The 13,354-nt window shown below is 39.2% G+C and overlaps 1 protein-coding gene across 13 annotated transcripts in view; it reads right to left on the bottom strand.

Moving 5' to 3' along the window:
* LOC126337032 (serologically defined colon cancer antigen 8 homolog) overlaps nt 1-13,354 on the bottom strand; it is a 285,601-nt gene that overhangs the window by 40,588 nt on the left and 231,659 nt on the right. For 10 of the 13 annotated variants that reach the window (XM_050001319.1, XM_050001324.1, XM_050001330.1 and 7 more), the window contains exon 10: nt 5,116-5,233. The exons of the other annotated variants lie outside the window; for them this stretch is intronic. In XM_050001319.1, the coding sequence (XP_049857276.1) occupies nt 5,116-5,233 (118 nt within the window). The remainder of the gene's footprint in view (nt 1-5,115; nt 5,234-13,354) is intronic. 13 annotated transcript variants of the gene reach the window in all.

Genomic DNA, 13,354 nt, shown 5'->3' with positions numbered 1-13,354 from the left:
ATGGACTCCTTGTGAGTCTGTGGACAACTGGAAACATTGAAAAATTAAATTGTTTGAAACAGTTCTGATACTCAGCCTTTGAATATGCTTGAGTACCATGGTCGTAGCCTCCTAGATATTTGAAATTGCATCAGAACACTTTCATTGCCATATTCAGCTTTGGAAAATAACCAGTAGTCACACGGAGACAAATGAGGTGAATACGAAGGGTGTTCAATCACCACGATACGAACATCCTATTCTTTGATTTTGGTATTCAGATTTAACCTGAAAAATCCTCTCCCATAAACAATTTAAAACATCCAAGTAGTAATCTGCATTCAGCATTTGACCTTCTGGAATGGATTCTTTATGGGTAATTTCTTTTGAATCAAAGAAAACAGTAAGCAGTGTCTTGGCATGGTTTTTCTGCATGCACAGTTTTCTTTAGTCTTGGAGATTCTGGTCCTTTCCATTCCAAGCTTTGGTGTTTTGTAAGTGGCTCATACTGAAAACACCATATTTCGTCACCTGTTACGCTGCAAGGTGTTAAGCCTGGATCCTTAACAGCTGATCTTTCCATGTCTCTACAGAGTTTCACAAAACTGCAGTCAATAAGTGGGGCACAAATCAACAACAGATCAGCTCTTTGCCCAAATTTTCGTTTGGAATGCAATCCACAGTTGTTTTAGGAATACCTGTGAGTTCCTCAATTAACTTGGTAGATGCACAATGATTGATCCGAAGAATTTTTGATACTTTTTGAGCATTTTCTTTGACTTGAACTGTCTGTGATGCTCCTGGATGTGGATTATCTTCAACAATCTCTCTACTGTCACAAAGTCTTGCATACCAGTTAAAAACGTTTTTACAATTCGTTGCTTTAATGCCATAAACAGTTCTTTTCTTTTCTAAAGTATCTGTGGTACTTTCCGTCTTTCATGTGAAATTCTGGAGTTGGGTTGGGTTGGGTTGTTTGGGGGAAGAGACCAAACAGCGAGGTCATTGGTCTCATCGGATTAGGGAAGGATGGGGAAGGAAGTCGGTCATGCCCTTTCAAAGGAACCATCCCAGCACTTGCCTGGAGCGATTTAGGGAAATCACGGAAAACCTAAATCAGGATGGCTGTTGTCCTCCCGAATGCGAGTCCAGTGTGTGAAATTCTGGAGAAACCATAGAAATAAACATCAACACTTCCTAGTGAGGATTTGAATGTCATTCACCTCAGACATGACCACAGTATCTTAAACATTGTTAGCACACTTGGTACTTTACTTTCATAATATAGCATTAACTTAACCCCTTCAACATATTTTCTTCCAATATATAAAATTTCTGCCAATTTCAACAACTTTTTTATTTTTCTGTAAGTTCTGCCTTAAAAAATTACTTGCTGGATTATAACAATTTCTTCTGCAGTTTGACGTAACTGGCCACATATCATAAAATGGGCTATAATATGCAAAGGTGAAGTTCCCAAATGTCATTCACAAGAAAAGGAGCTTAGAATGTATTGTCAAACTGAATTCATGGACATCAAATATAAGGTATTGTCTTTGTTAACAAAGGAAATAATTAATGACAGTGAAATCTTTACCAGAAACATTCTGGCATTCACCAAAGTAGATTTAGAGAGACCGATGAAAACTGAAACCATGATGTCTGGATGAGGATTTGAATATAGCTGCCCCTGAATTTGCATCCAATGCCGTAACCACAGGTCTACAGCACATGGACTAGCAAGCAGAGCCTGTTGGTGTATATACATGCTGTGTGGTTTTTATCTGTATAATGGATGATTACCCATATAAGCGTATCACTGTATGAAGATGTCTTTTTTAATGCAATGAATGAACTGTACAATATTTACAGCAAACACAAATTGAAAGCACATATGCATTTTAAGCGTTCATGAATGACAAACTCGTTTTTGAAACATGCAACGTATGCATTAATTGTAACTTTATGAAACTGTAACTGATTATTAATAATCTTTATATGTCTGCAAAAGGGTGGCTTTTGCCAACCTTGAAATTAGCTAATCTGACTGCGTCACTCATATCACCATTAAACTGAAAGCTACTTTATATTAATACTTTTACGCTATTCTGCGTCTCTATAAAAAGGCTTTGTGCTTCACTACCAAGCAAACTATAACTATATAGTAATTAAAAGTATTTTCTTTTTTGGCAAATACAAGCCAGACTATAAATTTTAATTTTTTTCAGTTCATCACAAAATATTTTCACCAAAAACTTACATGGGAGATGAGCTATGCAAAACTTGAGGTCATTTCCCAACCAACAGATCCTATCTGATTTTCATAGCAGATGTTTTCCACATTTATTACAGAAACTGATTAGTTTCACATGTAGATGTACCATTTTTAAGTGCAGCCAACACAATATTCTTATCTTTAATATAAAGCTTTCATTTTTTGGTGTTATCTGTAACCCACCCCACCACATCACATCACATCACATCAATTCCAACTTGATGTACATTCCCTTTCTCGTCATTAATACCTATCTATAATCTGTTATTCCTTCCAACAACAAAAACTAAGTACTGAACTGAAAGATACGTTGTGCACATATCTGTAGAATTCCAAATCCAGAAACTTTATTATACTTCAGTTAAAATAACTTTTTGATTGACTTTTCAGTGAGACAATTGGTAGGAGTAATGCCTTAGCTAAAAGCAGCTTTTCTAAGGTTCCACATGCTTGCTGTGTAGCCTGCTTAGTAGATATATGCGAGGCCTCACCACATCAGGCAGATTACGCAAAGTGGGAAGGTGAGACCTAAATATGGAATGATGTCTGTTTCTCAACAAATAATGTTTTAATGCAAATTAAGTAAAGCTATATCCATTGCTAAAGTATATTCATAAATGTTTTAGTCTCTGCATGGAATGCATATAACTGCTATTTTCAAATTGATGATTTCCTAACTATGCAGCCTTTATCAGGTAACTTTTGTGCTAAAAATATTGATTCTTTTGTATCTTCTACTTTCAAATCAGTCTGACAGTGAGCTGGTTAATCTTTCTTTATCAGTATTAGATATTATGGCGCTTTAAAATTAAGCTGCCTACCAAACTGTATTTAGGGAGTTTACAATGAAAAATTTGGTCACCGAATACTTTATGTGTGGTTTGATTATGTCACATGTTTCTGCATATGAAATGTAATTAACATATCAAAATTGTTTTTGTAGTGGTAAGGAAAACCACATCTCAGACAATCTGGAGTAAATATACCGGGTGATCAAAAAGTCAGTATAAAACTGAGTAAATCACGGAATAAGGTACATAAGAGGTAATGATGTGCTTGGAATGATATGGGGTTTTATTAGAATAAAAAAAAATACAAAAGTTCAAAAAATGCCCGACGGATGACGCTTCATCTGATCAGAATAGCAATAATTAGCATAACAAAGTAAGACAAAGCAAAGATGATGTTCTTTACAGGAAATGCTCAATATGTCCACCATCATTCCTCAACAATAGCTGTAGTCGAGGAATAATGTTGTGAACAGCACCGTAAAGCATGTCCAGAGTTATGGTGAGGCATTGGCGTCGGATGTTGTCTTTCAGCATCCCTAGAGATGTAGGTCGATCATGATACACTTGCGACTTCAGGTAACCCAGAAGCCAATAATTGCACGGACTCTAGTCTGGGAACATGGGAGGCCAAGCATGACGAAAGTGGTGGCTGAGCACATGATCATCACCAAACGATGTGCGCAAGAGATCTTGCACGCTTCATTTTGTGAACTTAGCTTTTTTTTTTGTTCTAATAAAACCCCATGTCATCCCAAGCTTGTGTGTCATTTTTTACCTCTCTATCTACATTATTCCATGGTTTATTAAGTTTTCAAATTTATACTGACTTTTTGATCACCAGGTATCTGATATAACATCATACTCGAAGCTATTCTCGTGCTATGCTCAATCCACTGATGTGTTATCTGTTTCATAGGTGCTTTATCAAATCAGTGACAGCCACAACTGAGATTTACATTGCATTAACAGGCACTTTCATTTTTGTTTCAGGAGTCAAATGGCGACAAACTTTTGTAGAACAGTGGTTTATTTATCTACAACGGTCATACCATCCTTAGTATTTCATAATTAGTTTGAGATAAAGAAATAAGATTTCTGAAAAAACATGGTATGCAAAGGGTGGGTATTTTTCTATTTGTTTAACACTTGAAATTTTTTTATTTACTGTGATACAGGAGCAACAATAGGTTTTTCCCTTCAATTAAATATTTACCTTTTCACAGGCATTCAACAGCTCATGAAGAGTACAATGATACAGCACTATTGACAACAAAATTTTTGCACAACAAATACCTGGTTCCATGTCACTGGCCATCCGCTAATCTTTCTTTTCAAGTCTACACAGAAATTTGGTACTTCATGACATTTATTGTATGAGACTGAACACTAGCCTAATGGTTATTATTCACCCTTAAATATGTGATTATGATATCATGTATTGCACATAATAGAGAAGCTGTCCCTACAGCCACCATTCCTACTGCCCTCCCCAATACCAATGACAACAATTTACAAGTACAAGTTTTGTTTCAGTTTATATACTCATGCAACTACTGATCACATGAGTGCACAGCAGATTGCATACTACCTGCCAACGTTTTTGTCTGTCAATCAGAAAGTTATTTTATTCAAGCCCTACTGCCCATACTAGCGATACATAAATAGATTAACAAATACATCTTCTCTCTCATAGATGGTCCCTTTTACAGCTGTTGGTATAGCCAGGTTTTAAAAATTAGCATCTGCATACATATTTAGACACTACGATGTATTGAAAAATCTGAAACACAGCATTGGAGAAATATCAGAAATTTACAATGGTTTTGAAAATAACCGATCTCTTTCGAAACTTTTACATTGCTTCATAGTAATGAAACAAATCTGGATATTGTTCATGTAGAAACAGAAAGGAGCAAAGCTGAAGGGCTATCGCAAGAGAAATATTGGACAAACAGGCATAATGTTATCTCCATTTCCCTATGTTTCATATATGCGAGAAAGTGGAAAAAGGACAGCATGCAGGAGGAAGGAAATGCTCTTTTCTATGGGGAAATACTGTGCATTCCTTACTTGTGTCGTGCAGAGGAATCTTCCAGCTTCTTTGTTAGAGAATGACACTCCTCTCTCAGTTTTTCCATGACTAGATTCTGGGACTGAATCATACCTTCTAGTTCAGCAACAGTTTTGACTGAAATGAGATTTAGAATAATCTCATTTTCTTCATATTTATTACAACACAGAAACTGTGTTTTGTTTCCAGTCAGTCAACAAGTGATTGACTCATTTAACAATGTTCATCAGAAATTTACTTAGCAAACACAAAAATAATTATATTGTACATTTCCAGTGTCCCATGTACGAGGGACATTCAATATTAGAGAGACAAACTGACTGGTGTTGAGGGGGGCGGGGAGGGGGGGGGAGATGAGTAATTTTACTACTTTTCAACATAATCCCCACCAATATTAATACATTTGCCACAATGATGAACAAGGTTTTTTTTTAGTTTTTTAAATTCTTTTAACTACATATATCATGCAAAGAAATCTTTGCCTTGTTGTTTGAGTCACGTTTCCACAAATTATTTCACCTCCTCAATTGCAGCTGAATATTTTTCCCCATGTAACGCCTCCTTAAGTGTACCAAACAAATAAAAATCTTGTTTAGAAAAGGCTCACCTTTTCTTTCACAGAATTCTTTCAAATCAATACACATTTCGCATCTTGTTTCCTAGAGTTGTTGCATTAACTTTTTTGGGACCCACCTTGTGCTTGTTTTACTGTACCTGATCTTGTTACTAACAACATTATGAATTGTGCCAACACTTACTGCAACTGTTTTATCTCCACACATCAAAAAAAGCTTTGCATCACCTCAGTTACTACAGTTCCAGAACCTATACAGAAAATTGGAATAGAGATAAACATAAACATCATTTCCACCTTTTTTATTGCTCATGAAAACCACACATTGCATATTGTACCATACTATTCACAAGTTCATCAAGGCACTGTTGGTCATGTTGTCCCACTCCTCAATGGCGATTCGGCGTACATCCCTCAGACTGGTTGGTGGGTTACGTCATCCATAAACAGCCCTTTTCCATCTATCCCAGGCATGTTCAATAGGGTTCATGTCTGGATGTCTGGAGAGTATGCTGGCCACTCTAGTCAAGCGATGTCATTATCCTGAAGGAAGTCATTCACAAGATGTGCATGAGTGGGGTGTGAATTGTCGTCCATGAAGATAAATGCCTTGCCAATATGCTGTTGATATGGTTGCACTATTATTCGGAGGATGGCATTCACATATCGACCAGCTGTTACGGGGCCTTCCATGACCACCAGCGGCATATGTCGGTCCCACATAATGTCACCCCAAAACAGCAGGGAACCTCCATCTTGCTGCACTTTCTCGACAGTGTGTCTAAGGCATTCAGCCTGACTGGGTTGCCTCTATACATGTCTCTGAAGATTGTCTGGTTGAAAGCATATGCAACACTCATTGGTGACGAGAATGTGATGCCATTTCTGAGCAGTCCATTTGGCATGGTGTTGGGCTCATCTGTACCGCACTGCATGGTGTTGTGGTTGCAAAGATGGACCTTACCATGGATGAAGGGAGGGACGTTGTGCATCTTGCAGCTTATTACACACAATTTAAGTTGTAACATGACATCCTGTGGCTGCACGAAAAGAATTATTCAACATGTTGGCATTGCTGTCAGGGTTCCTCCGAGCCATAATCCGCAAGCAACCGTTACCCATTTTAGTAGTAGCCCTTGGGCAGCCTGAGCGAGACATGTCATTGACAGTTCCTGTCTATCTCATTCATGTCCGAACAACATCGCTTTGGTTCACTCTGAGACGCCTGGACACTTCCCTTGTTGAAAGTCCTTCCTGGCACAAAGTAACAATGGAGATGCGATCGACCATGGTATTGACCGTCTAGGCATGGTTGAACTACAGACAACACGAGCCGTGTACCTCCTCCGTGGTGGAATGACTGGAACTGATCGGCTCTCCGACCCTTTCCGTCTAATAGGCACTGCTCATGCATGGCTGTTTACATCTTTGGGCAGGTTTAGTGACATCTCTGAACAGTCAAAGGGACTGTCTCTATGATACAATGTCCACAGTCAATGTCTATCTTCAGGAGTTCTGGGAACTGGGGTGATGCAAAACTTTTTTTGATGTGTGTATATGTTTAACATCAGTCTTTACAAACAATATTGTCAATGTGTGTTTCAATCTAAGCAGTTGCTACTTAAATTGGCTGGCCAGGACACTGCACATCATCAGTTACTGAGAGTTGGCCATTTCTGAAATGTTCCACCCACCTATAAAAATTTATGCTGTTCACAAAACTTTCACCATACTGTAAAATCTTTTGAGAAAAGATTTTATTTGGCTTTCACCTACAGGAGGGAAAAAAAACACGCAGATCACTGAACATTGTTCAAGTAATGCGGAAATTTAGCAGATACACAGTTGTTAAATGCAATATTGAGGTTACGGACAAAACAATTTTCATCCATCACCTTAAGTCCTGAAAGTACAAAATTTCTCCTACAAACTGTTTCATTTCTACATCAATTTGGCTCCTTAATTATTGAATGTCCCTTGTATTTTGCCAAAGACACTGACATGCAAATCATCCAACAACATGTCTGTTCAGTTCATACCCAGAAGTCTCTCCCTTATATCTGGACCAAATCATTTTAAACTGAGTGAAGGTGACAGTAAAAAAACAATGAACTCTGTTGAAACAAAATAATTAGTAACAAACTGCAAATAACTAGTCTACTGTTTTACAATGTAATATGTTTGGCAGGACTAGGGAAGGGTGAGCAGGACACTGCATGAAGTTCATCATGCCTGAATGTGTAAATCGTGAGGATAAAAATTGTTTATTGTGTGTGCAATATATATCTTTGTACCGGTTCTCTCAAATCATTATGTACATCATATATCAAGTTACTATCTGCTAAGTCCACCATGCTATCTTGAAAGCTAGTACTGTCCCCCCCAGCCCCCTCCCAACTCAACGTGATCGTCACAAAGAAGCAATCAGTGGGCTAGACCCCATGTTAAAATTTTTAAGACAGTACAATGAACAAGCACTATGTCACACATTAATTTCCAAAAGAGAAAGTCAAATTCACTATTGTGACTTTTTTCACAAAAACATACAACATACACATGTTTCTAGCTTTCTCAAATCTTCTAATTTAAAAGTTGCTAATTTTCACACAATTTAAACATAAAACTGAAACAGTTACAATCAAAAGCTAAGACAGTCAAAAATTTTTTCTATTGACAAAATATTGCCACTGAAACAGAAGAAATTCCATTTTATGGAATTACTCTAATTTCTTAATAATAAGTTAAATGTCTTAGATACAGAATCAAATTACAAACATTAGATACACAATTTCCAGAAACAATTGTACCATTATTACAAAAGTGACCTAATGAAACTGTTTTTGAACAACACAATCTTAAGGAAGAAAAAATGGGGTGAGGAGGGCAGGAGGGAGTGGGCAGAGACTTGTCACAAAAATACATAATACTGACTCAGAAATTTCGCACACACACACACACACACACACACACACACACACACACACACACACACACACACACACACAGATAACAATAATTATGTATTAATCAAGTAATTATGAAAGTTGATGAAGAAACAGAAGTTTCAACAGTCACAAGCAAATGCTGGTAGGTGTAAGTTTCAATTTTTAATCAGTAGATCAACTGACTAGTGACAGTTATAGATTGTTGAACAAACCAGTTTACAACTTTCAATGATAAATTCATAAATAGCAGATGAATTAAATATGCAGTTTTCAACAAAGGTGGTGTCACTCACTGATCAGTGTCGAAGAGTTCTGCAGTAACATTTTTGGCCCAAGGCAAATTCAGGGGGCATTGACAAGCCAGTCACCATGTCCCAGAGCAGTATTTACAGGAATGCATTGAACGCTTTCATTTTTACTAGAAATCATTGGATTCAGCTCCAGAAAACAGTTCTAAATGTATTTTAAACAAGAGTGGTTGATATTAAAATTAAGAAAATTAGAGCTTTAGGAATTTGTGGCAGTCATATTACAAGCTGAAGATGAAATGATGTTAGCTGTAGCGAGGCTACTTCATTTGTTTTGATGCACTTAGCAGTACATCACAGATGAGATTATGATACAAACTACTAGGATCATTCAATAGATAATGCTTCAATTTTTTTACAGCCATTAATACACATAGAAGAAAATGTCTTTTTTAGGTGCATGAATCTGATGTTACTTGTGCAACATTTCAAACTATTCCGACATATGGAGCTGCAATTGTGAATCATCAAAAAGGTGCTAAAATGCAATCTTTGTAAGCAACAAGCTGTAATTGAATTCATGGTCACAGAAAAAGAAACTGTGGGGAACATCCATAAACATTTGTGTGCAGTGCACAGTAATGATGAAGTTGACACGAGTACTGTTGGACAACAGGTAAAGAGAATTAAAGTATCACAAAGTGCAAAAACTGAGCTACATGATCAGCCACATTCTGAGTGTTGTGCCACAGTCAGTGCTTCCGATAGGGTGAAGGGCACAGATGCCACAGACCACAAGTTTTAAAGAAAATCTATTTCGTCTCAACTGTTGGAGCAGTTTGGAGGCCAATATAGAGGCCTTTCTGACAGAGATCATTATAGGTGACACAACCTGGATGCATCGAGCCAGAAACAAAACTGCAGTCACTGAAGTGCCACTATCTGCAATCACCCAAAAGAAAGAAATTCAAGAAAGCTCCCTTTGCTGGCAAAGTCATGATTACAGTAATCTGGGATAATGGTGGTGTCATTCTTATGGATGTGTTGCCAAAAGGCTCAGCCATTTGTTCAGAGGCATATGTGAAGACTGAACAAACTCAAGAACCGTTTTCTAAAAATGTTTGATTTGACAATAATCAAATAGAAATCTTGCTCCAACAATACAATGCATGCCCATACACATTGCTGCCTCGTTCGTCATATAGCCCAGATCTGGCTATCTCGGACTTCCATCTGCTTGGGCCACTTCAGGATTCTCTATGCGAGACACAATTTGAAGATTACACAGCAAAAACATAGCTACGAGCACTGTACAAGAACTTTCACCAGCAAAAAATAGATGGTTTTTCATGACACTCGCATAAAGCCATAGTACATGATGGAGACAATGCAGAAAAATAATACATGTAAATGAAATCTCAGCTGATACAGTCACCAGATTCTAGCTCTTCGGAATAAGTACGTTCTGAGGGAGGGGGGAATAATGTGTAGCATTACTTACTGACTGAGCCCCATACATTAGATCGTGTGAGAGAAGAAAACATGGCTAAATTTCACTGACATGTGACAGGAACAGCTAGAGTCACATTCTTTTCTTTGTTTATGCCAATCTCTATAAAAACTGAGTACTATCTTCATATTCATAACTAAAATATTTTCTATGATTGTGGTCATATTCATACTGAGTCTTCTTCTTCCAATAATCCCACCTAGAATGGGTTGTGCTGTACTCTAGATTTGGCAGTATTTATTATTATTATTATTATTAAACTTTGCAACCATGTGCCCTTCCTTTTGGCGCAGCCATCAGCTACACAAAGTAGGAAAGACATGTGCAGCCACCTGTATGTGAACTGTGTAAACTTCTCTGCGTGTGACTACATTTTAGCCATTTGTGTTTAGTATTTTCTGAGGCGGAGATGTGAGGTAGTCAAAACTGTGGCAGAGAATGTGATTCGGCTGTCCCAGTAGTGGGTGTCACTGGGTTATGAGAGTTGTAGTCTTTTTGTGGCCGGACAGTGGGCATATGGGAGGTGGTAGGTAAATGGAGAGATGAAGTGCAGGAGGTCTGTTTCTGGACAGGATTGAGGGGTTATTTCAATTACTGAAGGCCTCAGTGGGACCTTGGAGAGGGTCTGTTTAACACTGCAGACATGATGACCACAGGTGACTACTAGGCTGTATGGAAAGGACTTCTTGGTATGAAATTGATGGCAGCTATCAAAGAGGAGGTATTGTAGGTGGTTGGTAAGTTTCATATGAACAGAGCTTCTGATGTAGTCGTCCTTGAGGTGGAGGTCAACAACACCAAGAAAGATGGCTTGTTGGGTTGTGGAGACCCAGATGAAGCGGATGGGGGAGAAGGTTTTGAGGAACTGGAGGAATGTGGATAGGGTGTCCTCACTCTTGGTCCAGATCACGAAGATGTCATCCATGAATCTGAACCAGGTGAGAGGTTTTAGACTCTGAGAAATTAAAAAGAAACCCTCTACATGACCCATGAGAAGGTTGACATAGGACAGTGCCATGTGGGTGTCCATTGCTGTATCACAGATTTGTTTGTAGCTCAGGCTTTCAAATGAGAAGTAAATGTGCTTGAGGACAAAGGCTCCACCATTGTGGTTATGAACGGCAGGGATTACTTGGGGGAGGGTATCCACTGGCTGTCAGATATGTCCACCTACAAACGCTGCCACTGTGAACCCCTTCCAGGAAGTCCAGCAGGATCTCTAGTCCCTTCTCAAATAATTATGTACATCCCAGAACCTCTCCCCTGATTTTACCTCTCTCCTCACCCCACCTCGCCATGCACTTCTACCTCCTACATGCTTCCCATAGTTCATAAGCTGAACCACACAGGATGTCACTTTGTAGCTCGATACTGTGCTCCCAATGAGAATGTCTCCGCTCTCGTATACCAACATCTTCCATCCTATATATAGAAGACACCAAACATTTTCTCCACCAACTCTCCACAGTTCCTGTTCCTTTACCACCCAGCAGCCTATTTGTCACCATCCATGCCCCTTCCCTCCACACTAACATCCCAAATACCCATGGCATTGCACTTTTGAACACTACCTTTCCAATTGCCTGTCAGACTCCAGGACTACAACCTCTATCCAGATCAGCATGATCAACTATATCTTCACCCACAACTACTTCTCCTTTGAAGGTGTCACCTACAAACAAATTTGTGGTAAAGCAATGGGCACCTGCATGTCACCATCCTATGCCAACCTATTTGTGAGCCATCTAGAAGAATCCTTCCTAATCACTCAAAATCTGAAACTCATCACCTACTTAAGATTCAGTGAAAATATCTTTGTGATTTGGACTGAGGGTGAAGATGCCTTATCCACATTTCTCCAGAACCTCAACACCTTCTCTCCCACTTGCTTCATCTGGTTCTCCTCAACCCAACATGTCATCTTCCCTGATGCTGACCTCTGCCTAAAGGATGGCTGCATCACTATCTCCGTCCACATCAAACCTACCAATCACCAGTAACACCTTCACTCTGACAGCTGCCATCCATTCCATACCAAGAAGTTCCTTCTCTACAGCTTAGCCACCCATGGTCATCAAATCTGTAGTGATGAACAGCCCTCTCCAAATATGCCAAAGGTTTCACTAAGGCCTTCACAGACTTGAAATTACTCTCCTAATCTTGTCCACAAACACATCCTGTGCCTCTCTCTCCAGTCACCTACCACCACCCACACACCCACTGTATGGCCAAAGAGGAGCATGTCTCTTGTAACTCAGTACCACCCAGGACTGGAGCACCTGAATCAAATTCTCCACCAGGGTTTAGACAACCTCATGTCGTGCTGTGAAATAAGGATCTTACCTGCTATCCTCTCCACTGCTCCCACATTTTTATTTGCTCCCCCCCCCCCCCCCCCCCCATGGACCTACACATCTTTGTCCATCCCTACCCCACCCATGCTCACAAACCCTTGCCTCATGGTTCATATCGCTGGAATAAACATAGATGGAAGACCTGTCCCATACATCCTCCAACTAAAACTTACTCCAGTCTGTCAAAGGCATCTCTCATCCCATCAAAGGCAGGACTACCTGTGAAAGCAGCCATGTGTTCTACAAATTAGGCTGCAACAACTGTGCTGCTTTTTAAGTGGGCATAACAACCAACAAGCTGTCGGTCCACATTTATGGTCACCTCCAAACTGAGTCAAGAGACAGCTGGATCACCCAGTTTCTGAACAGCTGCACAAAACAATTTGCTTCACTTTAATCAATGTTTCACAGATTGTGCCATCAGGATGCGTCCTTCCAACACAAGCTACTCTGAACTGCGCAGTTGGTAGCTCTCCTTGCAATACATTCTTCGTTCTTGGCTTCAACCTTCACTAATCCCTGTCCTCCAACCCCTCCATACTCCCACACTAGCACTATCCTTGCCTTCTATCCCTATTCCACCAACACACCTATTAATTTTTTCGCT

The sequence above is a fragment of the Schistocerca gregaria genome, chromosome 2 (genome assembly GCF_023897955.1).
Source record: "Schistocerca gregaria isolate iqSchGreg1 chromosome 2, iqSchGreg1.2, whole genome shotgun sequence".
Taxonomy (NCBI): Eukaryota; Metazoa; Arthropoda; class Insecta; order Orthoptera; family Acrididae; genus Schistocerca; species Schistocerca gregaria.
This window is presented reverse-complemented; position numbering and strand designations above follow the sequence as displayed.